This window comes from Lipotes vexillifer, unplaced genomic scaffold, assembly GCF_000442215.2.
Source record: "Lipotes vexillifer unplaced genomic scaffold, Lipotes_vexillifer_v1.1 scaffold584, whole genome shotgun sequence".
Taxonomy (NCBI): Eukaryota; Metazoa; Chordata; class Mammalia; order Artiodactyla; family Lipotidae; genus Lipotes; species Lipotes vexillifer.
The window spans coordinates 2,610,576-2,625,897 of record NW_006783036.1 but is presented as its reverse complement, the minus strand read 5'-3'; the positions used below and the strand labels follow the sequence as shown (position 1 = coordinate 2,625,897).

Sequence of the window (15,322 nt, the reverse complement as noted above, 5' to 3'; positions counted from 1 at the left end):
AGCAGGAATACTACTGTGACTGTCTTCCTTCTCAGCGTGTCACATCAGGAAGCTTCACTGACTTTTTAGAATAATGTGAAGTATTATGTATAAAGTACATATGCATAATATGAGAACTGGAAGATTCAAATATTGCTCCTGTTGAAGCTGTTAATTCAACCACCTTTGAGCACCTGTTATGTGTAAGATACAGCAGTAGGTGTGCAAAGGAATAAAACATAGCTCCTTTTCCCAAGAAGTTTATGGTCTTTTGGGAGAAAGGATGGCAGATACACAACTAGCTGTAATACTTGGCAAAATCTTAGAGGTGTAGAATACCATGAAACGTGAAGACTGCGGAGATTGCTTCTGCTCAGGGACAGCCCCATGGGAGAAGTGATGCTGGAGCTGGGTTTTGGGGGTTACTTGGAATTTCAGCAGATGAATATAGGTTTCTTAAGCAACTACACAAAAGCACATGAAGTTTAGAGAATGGGCCATGTAGTTTAAAGGGTGTCTCAGGTGGGGTAGGGGGTGCGTAGCAGGAGATGAAACTGGAAGGGTTGGTTTAGGCCAGGCTGTAGGGGCCTGGAATGTCCTCTCGTCACTTCAACCTGCAGGTGACTTTTGTTTAGTCAAGTTGACATGTGATTCAATGCCATAAATGAATGGGACAAATTAGTATGAGATCGGATTTAAGTTAATCGGGGCTTGTAACTTGCAACTGCTATAGGGAGGTTAGTTTTCCTGAGGGCAAGGTTATGAGCTCAACCCCCATATGAGACTTGGTCTGCTTTCATGGTCACATGTTATAATCTTAACCTTGATTTGCTAGTTCTCACATAGGTGAGTAAAGAAAGAGAAGCAATGTATTTCACTATTAGAAAAGCAACAATTTAGTCTATTCCTAATGTGATTTTAAAATTAAAACATTCAAATGAATTTTTAGTTTGCATGCAACACAAAGAAGGCTGCAGTTACTAAAACTGATGAAGAATGAGACTCTTTGTTCTAATTTCTTCTTTTCCGTTCTTGCAGCCTGGCATTCATTAAACGGACTCCAGTGATTGATGCAGACAAGCCAGTATCGTCCCAGCTCCGTGTCCTCACACTCAGTGAAGACTCGCCGTATGAAACCTTGCACTCTTTCATTAGCAATGCGGTGGCTCCTTTTTTTAAGTCCTATATCAGAGAGTCTGGCAAGGCAGACAGGTAAAAACCATTTTTCCTTCGTTAGTTTGAATGCCGTATTTTACTTAATGTTCACGACACACTGTGGAAGATGATGTAAAATTCAGAAATCGGGAGGGAAAAGCTAGTAAACCAAGAGGATGTAAATCTGTTGCATTAATAAAATGTGTATTATTAATATTTGACAGACCTGAGATAATAGAATCTCTTTGGAGACCAATAGCGCACTAAAGTCTGAGCTATTTCCTGTCTTTTTAGGGATGGTGATAAAATGGCTCCTTCAGTTGAAAAAAAGATTGCAGAACTTGAAATGGGACTCCTTCACCTGCAGCAGAATATTGAAATTCCAGAGATCAGCCTGCCCATTCATCCAATTATTACAAATGTTGCAAAACAGTGTTATGAGCGTGGAGAAAAGCCAAAAGTTACAGACTTTGGAGATAAGGTTGAAGACCCAACTTTTCTCAATCAGTTACAATCTGGAGTTAACCGCTGGATCCGAGAAATTCAAAAAGTAAGAGCACAGTATTGAAAATATCACGTAAAATGCTTTACTCTTTAATATCTGTGAGAAAACTGGTCCGAGTTCTTGTCAATGAGGTGAATTCTGTGATGACTGTTAGCAGTACCTCCCACTGGTCCTGGGAATGCTCAATGGAGGATTAATGTCGGCCCAGGTGGAGTGGAGTGGTCAGGGTACCGTGTGACATGGTTTAAATAACATCCCTGAGAGAGCGCTAATCTCAGCTGTCTCAGACCTTTGATTTCTTTTTTTTTTTTTGGTTGTACTTTGTGTCATGTAGCATCTTAGTTCCCCAACCAGGGATCGAACCCGCACCACCTGCAGTGGGAACGTGGAGTCTTAACCAGTGGACCTCCAGGGAAGTCCAGACCTTTGATTTCAAACTAAACCGCTTATAATACAAGGAAGGAAATCTGCTTGAAATATAAAAACTAAATTATAATGCATGTTCTTAGTTAACGGTACGTTTTGTACCTTTGTTTAAATGCTGAATACTCTTGAATGTTATTTTATATTTAAGGTGACCAAACTTGATCGAGATCCTGCCTCAGGAACTGCCTTACAGGAAATTAGTTTTTGGCTAAACTTGGAACGTGCGTTATACCGCATCCAGGAGAAACGAGAGAGCCCAGAAGTTCTCCTGACGCTGGATATCTTGAAACACGGCAAACGTTTCCATGCCACCGTCAGCTTCGACACTGACACAGGTAAAAACTAGAGCTGATAGTCTGATCAATAAGCTGTTGACCTGGGTTTTGTGGTGAAAATTAATAGATGCACCATCTTTCCTGACTGTTTACTCCTTGGCAACTTATCCCATCTTTCCCCCAGCTCTAGGTAATGAAAATGATTTTCTCACATACCTCCCTTTCCCTTCCAGGGTTTTAAGAACATAAGCCGGTTTCTAGGCATGAGTACAGGGGACGCTGGGAGCTTCCCTCTTGTTTTCTCAGTTACTTGGTTCCTTGAGTAGGCTGCACTCTCTTAGTGTAAAGTCAGGTGTGCTTTTGACGGTCCAAGCAGGAACATGGTTTACGTTAAGCGGAAGTTCTTTGCCCGCAGGGCTGTGGGGGGAGAGCCGGTCAGTACTTTCTTTTCCGCTTTTACCTGCCCCCCTTCCTCTGTTCTCTGCCCTCCCCCCCCACCCCGTTCTGAAAAGTGGTCAAGATAAAGTTATTTTCCGAACGGGCAGCAGGGGGAGTGATGTGGAATGAGCATGTACCAGGCACACAAATGTGGAATGACCGGCCACGGGTGGACGTTGCTCTGCCACTCTGTGCCCACCAGAGACGTGTTGGAACAAGCCATCAGGACTGCAGTAGTTGTCATGTTCTTTTCTCCCCCTCCACAAAAGGTTGTGGTGCCCACATTTTAAATGTTAGAGGGCGTTCCGGGTGGAAACCTTCCAGTTATTTTGATCATACTGCATACATTCACTAGGATATGGGCACTCACTAGTACGGAAATGTATACCTTGAATTTTTTAATACCTCTGAAACCTTTATTTCTTTCCTAATACATTTCTTTTGTAAATCTTATGCCAGAGGAAGTTTAAAAAAAAAAAAAAAATGGACGAGGAGCCAGGTTTTTCTGTGATTCCACGTCCATAATATATTCCCCTAACTTGAGCCATGGGTATAAAATTTAAATTTTACTGTTCTTAAGGATGATAAAATTCTAGTTTTTTAAAACTAAAGTAGGGCTTCCCTGGTGGCGCAGTGGTTGAGAGTCCGCCTGCCGATGCAGGGGACGCGGGTTCGTGCCCTGGTCCGGGAATATCCCGCATGCCGCGGAGCGGCTGGGCCCGTGAGCCATGGCCGCTGAGCCTGCATATCCGGGGCCTGTGCTCCGCAACGGGAGAGGCCGCCGCAGTGAGAGGCCCGCGTACCGCAAAAAAAAAGACAACTAAAGTAGTGGGAGACGCAGGAGGGAGGAGATATGGGCATATATGTATATGTATAGCTGGTTCACTTTGTTATAAAGCAGAAACTAACACACCATTTTAAAGCAATTATACTCCAATAAAGATGTTAAAAAAATACTAAAGTGGTATTACTAGAATGTTTAGATAATACAGAAAGCAAAAAAAGATGAAATCTTTGGGGCTACCACTCATAGCCTTTGGAGTGCATGAGTTGACTGATATTCTTAAAAAAGCAAAAATGAGACCACACTGGGATTATCTTGTTAATAACATTCTTTTCTTTCAAATAACACAATTTCTGTGTCACTAAATCTTTTGCAACATCAAAATGTTCTGTTGTGAGGATATACTTTAGTTTACTTAACCAGTATTTAAACCTAAAAGAAATATCTTTTTGCTTTATTTTTCATTGTGGTATAACTGATATATAACAACATGATAGTTGTATCACTTCATGTGAAAACCATTAACTGTTTCTCTGTTAATCTAGGTCTGAAACAGGCCTTGGAAACTGTGAATGACTACAATCCTCTGATGAAAGATTTTCCTCTGAATGACTTGCTGTCTGCCACTGAGCTGGACAAGATAAGGCAGGCACTTGTTGCAATTTTCACCCATCTGAGAAAGATCCGAAACACAAAATACCCCATTCAGAGGGCACTGCGTTTGGTGGAGGCGATTTCAAGAGACTTGAGTTCTCAGTTACTCAAAGTGCTGGGCACTAGAAAACTGATGCATGTTGCTTATGAAGAATTTGAAAAAGTGAGTTGTAATATATCAGAAAACCAACCTGAGGGCACTGAGATGAAAATATGCTTTAATAATACACTTGCTTTCTTAAATTATATACCAGGTTATGGTCGCGTGCTTTGAAGTCTTTCAGACTTGGGATGATGAATATGAGAAACTCCAGGTGTTGTTGAGAGACATTGTCAAAAGGAAAAGGGAAGAAAACCTGAAGATGGTGTGGCGAATCAACCCTGCTCACAGGAAGCTTCAGGCTCGCCTTGACCAGATGAGGAAGTTTAGACGCCAGCACGAGCAGCTGAGAGCTGTCATTGTCAGGGTCCTGAGGCCACAGGTGTGATTCACATTCTAAAACTTCGTACGTGCATGGTTTGAATGACCCTCTCTCTCTTTTTTCTTTTAGATTTAACTACTTGTTTCTGTTTTATACTGTGAAGTACTCCTTCAGCTCCGTTTTTACCCGTCACTGTAATCTTTTAAGATCTAGTGATTCTGAATCATGGTGTTTCAGTTCGTCTTTAACGTTCTCCATCGATTCATCCCCGTCTCCAAATTGCACGGACCCCAGAGCCAGACTTCATGGGTTTAAATCCTGATCCCACCGTTGAACTAGCCATGTGCCTGGGGCACATTATTTAACCTTTTCCCCAGACCCCTTATCTCTAAACTGTGGATAATAATTGCATTTGCCTCAGATTTATTAAAAGGATGAAATGACTCCTTTTCTCTGTTCGTGCTTTTTTATCTCTTCTCAGTTCAGCACTCTTCTTCACCAATGCCTTTCTCCCTTTAAAAAACCCAGAGTCCAGAAGTACTTACAGGTAGAAGAGTCGGTAAGTGGATAGATACAGGATAAAAGCCAGTACAGAGCCAGTGTTAATTGGTTGATGTTAATTATAGGCTCTAGGTGGTGGTATATGGGTATTCAGTCTAGAATTCTTTCTACCCTCCTGTAGTTTGAAAATTTTGTGATGAGCTGTTAGTTGGGTTGGGCGGGGGGGATCCAGTCTAGAAATGATGCCATCTAGAAGGGTTCATTCTCCGATTAGGAGTGCCTGCTCTTCAGGGTGGAGCAGATTGTTAACAACGCATCCTCGGCATCTTTTTACTCAGTGCGGTGCTAATTTATATGTACACGTGTGCGTGTGTTGGTTTAAATGTTAACCCTTTATTGTGTCCATGAGAGACTTGGGACGGGCTGATTCGTTCCGGCCTCGGGTGTCTCGACCCTTTTTTGCCACGTCCCTCTTCTCAGATAGCATTGTTTCAAAAGATCATTGTCTGCTTTCTTTTTGTTTGTAAACCATATGGTATATGTACGTCCTCTACATTTGTAAGATGTATGATAAACTCAGGTGTGCAGGCATACATTCTCAGAACGGTCTTTTGGACTACTTAGTCTGTTCACATTTAAGATAATCATTGATACGGTTGGATTTAGACCTGCCATTTGCTATTTGTTTTCCATTCATCTCTTTCTCTGTTCCTGTACTGCCTTCTTTTGTGTTATTTTTAGTATATCATTTTAATTCCTCTATAGACTTGTAGCTGTATTTCTTTGAATTTTCTTTTTCAGGGATTACTCTAGATCTTTAATTTATCATGATGTGCTCAGTACTGACTGAACCTCATAACCGGTGTAGCCCTGTCTCCTCCTGCTTGTCATATTTATAACAGTGGAAATAAGACTGCTCTTCCCATACATGTATATTACATACCTATTACATGTATTGCAAACCCAGCAATATAGTGTTGCAAGTTTTGTTTTAAACAGTCATATATATCTTAGAAAAATCAGGAGAAGAAAAGAAAAATAATAATACAATCTTTTATGTTTGTCCCCGATTTATATTTTCCAGTTCTCTTCATTCCTTCCTATGGCCTAAGTTACTCTCTGCTGTCTTATCTCTTTAGCCTAAAGGACTTGCTTTAGTATTTCTTGTTCCATAGGTTTGCTGGCAACAGTTTCCCTCATTTCTTGTTTATTGGGAAAAATATTTCACTCTCATATTTGAAGGATAGTTTCACCGGTTATAGAATTCTTGGTTGACAGCAAGTTGTAAATCTGCCCAGACTTTTCATTCTTGCAGGACTCCCCAGGGTCTCCTGTGTGTCCGTGTAATTTAGTACCTCGGCCCTTGTCAGGCTGTCTTTTCCAGAATCTCCCCTTTATGCCTATTGCTCTTGTCCTCCCACCTGCAAAGCTGCGGGTTTTCCTGCCTGAGCTGGCGGATGGGAGCCCCTCCAGGCAGGACGGCCGTCAGCTCGCTGCTCTTACCTGGTACAAACACAGCTCAAGGTGCTGGCCGCCATTGCTTGTTTTCCGCTGTCCTGGAATGGCTGCTTGATCACCGTGCCCAGTTTTTGCTCCTACGCTGTCATCACCCAGAGTCCTCAGAATGTTTTTAAATACATAAACTAAAACGCACAGGTTTACAAATAAACAGTTGTCAGCAGTTTTGAAATTGTGATCTCGTAACCTGTATGCTTCTCCATGAACGCTTGAAAGAGCAAGACCTAGTGACAGGCCTAATACCCTAATTCTGTAGTAGTGAACGTAAACATGACCTTAGGATGTGCACAGCTGTAGGATGTGCACAGCTGTAGGAATGTGCTGAGGAGGGAGTTACTGAGGACAGAGTTGGAACTGTGAACAGCTGTGGCTGTAGCCCACATTCATAATTGAAGGAAATGCTAAATTGAATTAGGGAGTTAGTGAAAATCATGATTTGCCCCAAACAAACTCACAGACTGTCTGAATTTCATCCGAGGCATCTGTGGACCCCAGATCAAGACCCCTGCCTAGTGTTATAATTCTGTGAGTGTGGGCCTGAGATATGCCTGGAAGTCTTAGCATTTCCTGAGGCAAAGATCCTGTGTGTACTCTGCTGTCTCTCCAGTAGCATGAAGAAAACTGAATGGACTCTTCTCAGTTACTGTAGCACTTTGTCCCTCTGCTGTGGTATGGACCGATGGATTATAATTTAAAGTTTAAAAAAAAAAAAAGGAAAAGGAAAAGCATGTTGGATACTAAGTTTGTACGTAGCACTCCTGTGAATTCCTGAGCTTTCCAATGCAATTTTAATCATAGTCTAAACATTGAAGAGGGAAGAACCCCAAACCCAGGTTTTAAGACATGTTCTTTTAGCTTAAGCAACGAAACTACATTGTCAGAAGATCTTTCCAGCACAGAGTTAAAACATACCATATAATGTCTTACATGGTCTTGTTGAGTTGTAGTTATAAAATGTTTGACTAAACGTTGAACCTACGTGGTGGACGGGTCATTTTGTATGGTGTGTGCTGCTTGTGCGCAACAGGATGAGTCTTCATTTGGCAGACGTTTTTTTGTTACGAATCCTCTCCTTCCAGGTCACAGCAGTTGCACAGCAGAACCAAGGAGAGGTGCCCGAACCCCAAGACATGAAAGTAGCCGAGGTTCTCTTCGATGCTGCTGACGCAAATGCCATAGAGGAGGTCAACCTCGCTTACGAGAATGTCAAGGAAGTGGACGGGCTCGACGTCTCCAAAGAGGGCACGGAGGCCTGGGAGGCTGCGATGAAGAGATACGACGAGAGGATCGACAGGGTGGAGACCCGGATCACCGCTCGCCTTCGAGATCAGCTCGGCACGGCTAAGAACGCCAATGAGATGTTCAGGATTTTCTCCAGGTTCAACGCGCTGTTTGTCAGGCCTCACATCCGTGGGGCCATCCGCGAGTACCAGACCCAGCTGATCCAGCGTGTGAAGGACGACATCGAGTCTCTGCACGACAAGTTCAAGGTCCAGTACCCGCAGAGCCAGGCGTGTAAGATGAGCCACGTGCGCGACCTGCCACCGGTGTCGGGGTCCATCATTTGGGCAAAGCAGATCGACCGACAGCTGACGGCCTACATGAAGCGCGTGGAGGACGTGCTGGGCAAGGGCTGGGAGAACCACGTAGAGGGGCAGAAGCTGAAGCAGGACGGAGACAGCTTCCGCATGAAGCTCAACACGCAGGAGATCTTTGACGACTGGGCCCGCAAGGTGCAGCAGCGCAACCTGGGTGTCTCAGGCCGCATCTTCACCATCGAGAGCACGCGCGTCCGGGGCCGGTCCGGAAACGTCCTCAAGCTGAAGGTTAACTTCCTCCCCGAGATTATCACACTCTCCAAAGAAGTTCGAAACCTCAAGTGGCTCGGTTTCCGAGTCCCGCTGGCGATTGTGAACAAGGCTCACCAAGCAAACCAGCTCTACCCGTTCGCCATTTCGCTGATCGAGAGCGTTCGGACTTACGAACGCACGTGTGAGAAGGTGGAGGAGCGCAACACCATCTCCCTGCTGGTCGCGGGCTTGAAAAAGGAGGTGCAGGCTCTGATCGCGGAGGGCATCGCCTTGGTGTGGGAGTCCTACAAGCTCGACCCCTACGTGCAGCGCTTAGCGGAGACTGTCTTCAACTTCCAAGAAAAGGTGTGTTCTGCTTTCATCCTCCACGTCCGGGACCCAGCGATGGCTAATCCGTTAATACATTAGCTCCCCCGCAGAGGGCACACGTGATCCCTACAGCTTAGGGCCGAGTCCGCTGAGAGGGAGAAAGCAGCCTTTCACTCACCGGGCTGTTGGATGGTGTTGCGGCTTTAGGGAAGCCGTTAAGTGACAGCCCGAGTTCAGGTAGGAAACCAGTAGAGAGGTGAAGGGCACGAGAGCTTTATTACTGGTAAAGCTGCGTGGAGAATGGGCTCTCGATCTGCAGTCGTGGTGCTTGCGGTCAGTCTGCCCCAGACCTGGACTTCCACCCCAGACCCTCACCCAGCTGCCCAGCTGCCACCTCCTGGCCCTGCGCCTGCCACTGCGGGCAGGACAGAGTCCGCTGGTCTGGTGCGCGGCCGGCTCCCAGCGAGGGAAAGTGCTGAGCAGAGCGCGTTGGTGTCCTCCTCGCAAACTGACAGAGGTCGCCCTTCCCGGGAGCAGGGGTGGGCAAGGGGGGAAGCTGCTCGTTTACATACATTTCCCTTCCTCCACAGAGACACAGGCATGTTCTCACGCCAACACGTAGGGTTAGCTATCTGTGGAAGAACTTCTCTGCCTCGGACATTTATTAATTGAGAAGAATATACGTAAGATAAAGAAATAGAGTGAGTGGCTGTTTTAAATACTAAATATACCTTCCTTTAGGTGGATGATCTGCTGATTATTGAGGAAAAAATAGACCTGGAAGTCCGGTCCCTGGAGACTTGCATGTATGATCATAAGACTTTCTCCGAGATCCTGAACAGAGTGCAGAAGGCCGTGGACGACCTCAACCTGCACTCCTACTCAAACCTGCCCATCTGGGTCAACAAGCTGGACATGGAGGTGGGTATGGGGCCTGTTACACACACTGCTGCCCGCTTGTCTGCTGTCTGCGTGGGGGTGTGCCCTGTTCCCTAGCTAATTAGTTTGTCACTGAGAAGCATGTTTCCATAGAAGTTACCAGTGACAGTCCAGTTCTCTCCAGAAAGCCCGTGTAGCTAGTGATAGAGCTGAACTGTGGTATTGGCCGTAGTAACCTTCTTTGTAAGTTGGAAGCAGGGAGCTATGGGGGAGGAGAAAGAGTTCTCTCTGTTTTCTGGATATTTGACAACCTCCTACTTGCCCTTCCCTGCTCTGCTGATAATTTAGGTGGTTCTTCCTGGCCCTCTTCCCCTGGCACCCTTCTCTGACCACCTGGTCCCCCTCCACCATCCCACCCAGCATCCAAGAACCTCTTATTCCTGGTGGAGAGAGGATCTTGGCTCACGCGTGTAGGGGTGTATGTGGGGAGGGAGAGGTGTGTGTGTGTGTTTGAAGCGTACTTACCACCCCATGTCGCTTTCTCGTCGGTGTATGTCAGAGAGTGCAGCTGTGAAGTCTCTAGAAGGAGGATGTTTTATGGCAGAGGTCACTCGGTGGACAGATGGTAGTTGGTCAGTTCTGAAGTTGTTGTGTGTGGGTCACAGGTTTTCTCCTTTAAAATGGATACAGAAGTTGCAGTGTATCCACCGGTGGGACCCAAACAGTGAAAGTTCACAGGCCCCCCTCTTCTGAATCGACTGCAAGTCCCAGTTTATCTCAAGCTGCCCTCACAGCATTCCCAGGATGGTTGTGTGGCCAGACGTTAAACAAGACATACAGACATCCTAGTCATAGGAAATCTGTTTGTAAATCTGTTTGTCTCGTTACAGATCAGAAGAGAATTCTGGCTTTCTTCTTTGCTTGTTGAAAGAAAATGGTCACTGTTTGGTGACGGATGTTAACTAGGCTTACTGTGGTGATCCTTTTGCAGTATATACCAATATTGAATCATTATGTCGTATGTCCAAAACTAATAATAATGTTACATGTCACTTATGCCTCAGTTTTGAAAAGAAAAAGAAAATTGTTTAATCTCCAAATTATAGTTTTCTAGTTTTATCTCTGAGGCTACCAGGAAAATGCTTTTGTTTTGTAAATTGTCTACCATACCGAACAAATATCAAGACCTTCGCTACATCTGCTGCGTTTGTGTTAGTATCTTTATCACTTATCAGTGGGGATCCTGCAAGTGGAAAGCACAGTCAGCCTAGTAGACGGTGATCTGAGGCTGGAAGGTGAGGAAATGAGGCTGAGAAGCAGGGGTGAAGGCTTGTAGTCAGAAACAGTTCATCCTGGACCCAAAACGTCAGCTTTCTGTTAACGTGCTCTGTGAGCTAATAACTTTCGGAAGAGACACTGTTCTTGGACATGTTTTCTCTGTAGATTGAAAGAATACTGGGCGTCCGCCTGCAAGCCGGCCTGAGAGCTTGGACCCAGGTGCTTCTTGGACAAGCTGAGGATAAAGCAGAGGTCGACATGGATACGGACGCACCTCAAGTTAGTCACAAACCTGGAGGAGAGCCAAAGATCAAGGTCAGTATTTCCCAGCGCAGCCGATTCGATAGTAAATTAAACAAGCTTCTCCCCTTAAAAACTACCAGGGAGGGCTTCCCTGGTGGCGCAGGGGTTAAGAACCCGCCTGCTAATGCAGGGGACATGGGTTCGAGCCCCGGTCCGGGAAGATCCCACATGCCGCAGAGCAACTAAGCCCATGCGCCACAACGACTGAGCCTGCGCTCCAGAGCCCGTGAGCCACAACTACCGAGCCCACAGTGACACAACTACTGAAGCCCACACGCCTAGAGCCCGTGCTCCGCAACAAGAGAAGCCACCGCAGTGAGAAGCCCGTGCACCGCAACGAAGAGTGGCCCCCGCTCGCCGCAACTAGAGAAAGCCCGTGCGCAGCAACGAAAACCCGACGCAGCCAATAAATAAATTAATTTAAAAAATAAAAAATAAAAAAAAAACGACCAGGGAAAAGGTCACTTTACAGTGGAGAAACCTGACAGGCGCCACCACGCTCAGCTGACCCAAGTCAGCATCCCAGGGGAGATGTGTGGTGTCGCCTGCGGTGAGATGAGAAGGGCTCTTCACCCCTATGGTCTTCCCCCAGTAACCATGAGGAAAACGTCAGGCGAACCCAGGTGGAGGGCCATCCCACAGGACACCAGAATGCCACGGTCATGAGAGAGAGACAGGAAAAGCTGAGAAAATGTCACAGACTGGAAGGGGAGTGAGGAGCTGTGACAACTAACTGTGATGTGTGTCCTCGTTAGATCCTGGGAATCTGACTGAAGTCAGTGTTTCAGTTCATAGTATTATATCAGTGCTGACGTCTTTGTTTTGGTAATTACACCACGTTAGAGGAAGCTGGTGAGGGTGTATGGAAACTCTTCATACTTGCCTTAGAACTCTCCTATAAGTCTAAAATAGTTTCAAAAACAGAAGTTTTATTTAATAGAAAACAATATTTAGAAATAAATTTACACTGGGGAAAAAAAAAATCTCTGCTTTCCAAGCATGTATGATATGTAAAAAATCATTTCCAGAACTGAACATGATAATCTGCTACAAGCAGGTGTTCAGACTATGACCCTAAAATGTCACTGTTCTCACAAAAATCTGAATCGAATTCTTGTGGGAGAATGCAGTAGCACACTGGTCAGCACACTGGACAGCAGTCTTTGTCTCCAAGCCAGCTGTTTCCCATTTGTGTGAAGGAGTGGTCAACTGGGGCCTAGCAAGCTTTCCAGAAAGTTCTGTTCAGACTCTGCAAGTAGGTCCCTGTCTCCTGTCGTGGGTGGTAGTTATAAAGCTGTCCACCTTACACTAATTCATTAAGCCATGTGTTACTTTTATGTAGTTTACAGTATGTGTGTTATATTTACCAATAAAAAGGTCTCACAAAACAGAAGCCTGGAAGAACTGGGCAAGTAAAAACTTTGATCTGGGAGAAACAATTGGCTTTTTTTTTTCTACGCAGACTTTATACCTTTTTTTTTCCGCTTTTATGCTTGAAAAATGTTTTCACTTTGGAATATTACAGATATTCATCCCCAGAGTGTACTTTTTAAAATACTGAGATGCAGAAAAGCCAGTGAGTGTGTCTGAGTGGATACAGTATCTAGTGGAGACTGAGCTGGAATTCTCCATTAGCCTAAAGCAGTGGCAGGTGGCACAGACTGACCCCGACTTGTAAACACACGTCAGTAAAATTGGCCTCGTGTCACTGGTTTCTCAGGTCTCAAGGTCCTCGTGTGCAGATATCGTCACGCACGTCATATCCGATGGTGCTTCACTGAGCACCTGTTGTGTGTATGACACCCAGGCACTGGGGGACCCAGGAAGCACCCAAGCGGGGCCTGCCCTCTGACCTCCTCTTCCTTGGCGGGGGCACAGGCCACAAACGTGAAGTCAGGGAAGACCGAGTCTGTTCATAAAGTAACAGACTTTGTGGTTCAGACGGAAGTAGCTTAATAATTAGAGAGAGAAAGTGTTCTTTATCAAAAAGCCGTTTTACTGAAATAGACTGCTGAGTAAACATGAAATCTTTGCTTCGTAGAATGTCGTTCATGAGCTGAGAATAACCAACCAGGTCATCTATTTGAACCCGCCAATCGAGGAGTGCAGGTACAAGCTGTACCAGGAGATGTTCGCCTGGAAGATGGTGGTGCTGTCTCTCCCCAGGATCCAGAGTCAGAGGTACCAGGTGAGCTCCGCGTCTCCCTCTCACTCTGGGACTCCACCTCCACGCGCCTCTTTAAAGAGCTCTTGACGCGTCTTTTCAAACTCCAGACCTCAGCTCGGCACTCTGAGGGAAAGCTGGAGGAAGCTTTGTGTGACCTGACGTTTTTTCCCAGTAGTTACTTTTCCACACAGTCGGGTTTGGAGCTCTGGTGTCAGTGGTCTCTTAGAAATTCCCTCCGTGAACTTCTTTGGGAATTTTAATTCCTGCTTCTCCCTGCCCACCCTCCCACTTGCATTTTTATTATGGGAATTTGCAAACATACACAAAAGCAGAGGGAATCATGAGCTCACACCACTCCGCTTTATTTATCAACATGTGGCCAATTTTGTTTCATTATATTCCCTTCCCCACCTCCCAGCAGCAGATTATTTTAAAGCAAATCTCAGATATAGTACACTCTTATTAGGACACTCCTAGAGCAAAAGGAAAACTCAAGAGACCGTTGCATTTAGTCCCTGGTCTCTAGGCAATAGTACTTCTAAATAGGACCAGTGGTTTTCAAATAAACATATTCCACAATCTCTGCTGTAACCGACTTTTCTGGAAAACTGATCCTATCTGGAAGTGTGTGTCTCTTTTTTTTTTTTTTAATTTATTTTAAAATTTATTTATTTATTTATGGCTGTGTTGCGTCTTCGTTTCTGTGCGAGGGCTTTCTCTAGTTGTGGCAAGCGGGGGCCACTCTTCATCGCGGTGCGTGGGCCTCTCACTATCGCTGCCTCTCTTGTTCTCTGCGGAGCACAGGCTCCAGACGCGCAGGCTCAGTAATTGTGGCTCACGGGCCCAGTTGCTCCATGGCATGTGGGATCTTCCCAGACCAGGGCTCGAACCCGTGTCCCCTGCATTGGCAGGCAGATTCTCAACCACTGCGCCACCAGGGAAGCCCGCATGTCTCTTTTCTTGACTGTGAACCTAAGCCCAGTTCTCTTTTTCCTGCCCCCTCCTTGCCACACTCTTTTTGCCGGCTCTCCTGGCTTCCCTCCACCTTGCTGGCCCATCTGCTTCACTGGCACTACGTGTCCAGGGCCGTCTCCACCCCACTCTCTCTGTGTCTCATCCAGCCTGTTGGCTTCAAATACCCGCCGGGTGCGGACAGCTCCATGTTCCTGTCTCCAGCCAGGCCTTTTCCTGAACTCCAGACTGCCTGTCTCTTTGCCTCCTTGGCGTCTCCATGTGACCACCTGATGGACGTGTCAAACTGGACTTGTCTCTCAGTCCCCTCCGTCAGATTTGCTCCTCCCCCAGTCTTTTCTTTCCCATCCTCCAACCTGCTCCTGGACGCCCACTGTCGCTATCTTCAAAATTAACCCTAATCGGGACTTCCCTGGTGGCGCAATGGTTAAGAATCTGCCTGCCAATGCAGGGGACACGGATTTGATCCCTGGTCGGGGAATATCCTACATGCCATGGAGCAACTAAGCCCGTGCACCACAACTACTGAGCCTGCGCTCTAGAGCCCACGAGCCACAACTACTGAGCCCGCACGCCACAACTAATGAAGCCTGCATGCGCCTAGAGCCCGTGCTCCACAAGAGAAGCCACCGTAATGAGAAGCCCGCACACTGCAACAAAGAGTAGCCCCTGCTTGCCGCAACTAGAGAAAGCCCGCGAGCAGCAACGAAGACCTGACGCAGCCAAAAATAAATAAGTTAATTAATTTAAAAATTAGGGCTTCGCTGGTGGCGCAGTGGTTGAGCGTCCGCCTGCCGATGCAGGAGACACGGGTTTGTGCCCCGGTCCGGGCAGATCCCACATGCCGTGGCGCGGCTGGGCCCGTGAGCCATGGCCGCTGAGCCTGCGCGTCCGGAGCCTGTGCTCCGCAGCGGGAGAGGCCACAGCAGTGGGAGGCCCGCGTACC

At 46.3% G+C, this 15,322-nt stretch overlaps 1 protein-coding gene across 1 annotated transcript in view; it reads left to right on the top strand.

Moving 5' to 3' along the window:
• Window positions 1-15,322, top strand: part of DYNC1H1 (dynein cytoplasmic 1 heavy chain 1) — a 72,410-nt gene that overhangs the window by 9,957 nt on the left and 47,131 nt on the right. Inside the window, exons 3-11 of the mRNA XM_007455658.1 lie at window positions 1,018-1,191; window positions 1,429-1,684; window positions 2,214-2,400; window positions 4,108-4,379; window positions 4,471-4,698; window positions 7,737-8,813; window positions 9,519-9,698; window positions 11,100-11,249; window positions 13,279-13,425. Of these exons, the coding sequence (XP_007455720.1) occupies window positions 1,018-1,191; window positions 1,429-1,684; window positions 2,214-2,400; window positions 4,108-4,379; window positions 4,471-4,698; window positions 7,737-8,813; window positions 9,519-9,698; window positions 11,100-11,249; window positions 13,279-13,425 (2,671 nt within the window). The remainder of the gene's footprint in view (window positions 1-1,017; window positions 1,192-1,428; window positions 1,685-2,213; window positions 2,401-4,107; window positions 4,380-4,470; window positions 4,699-7,736; window positions 8,814-9,518; window positions 9,699-11,099; window positions 11,250-13,278; window positions 13,426-15,322) is intronic.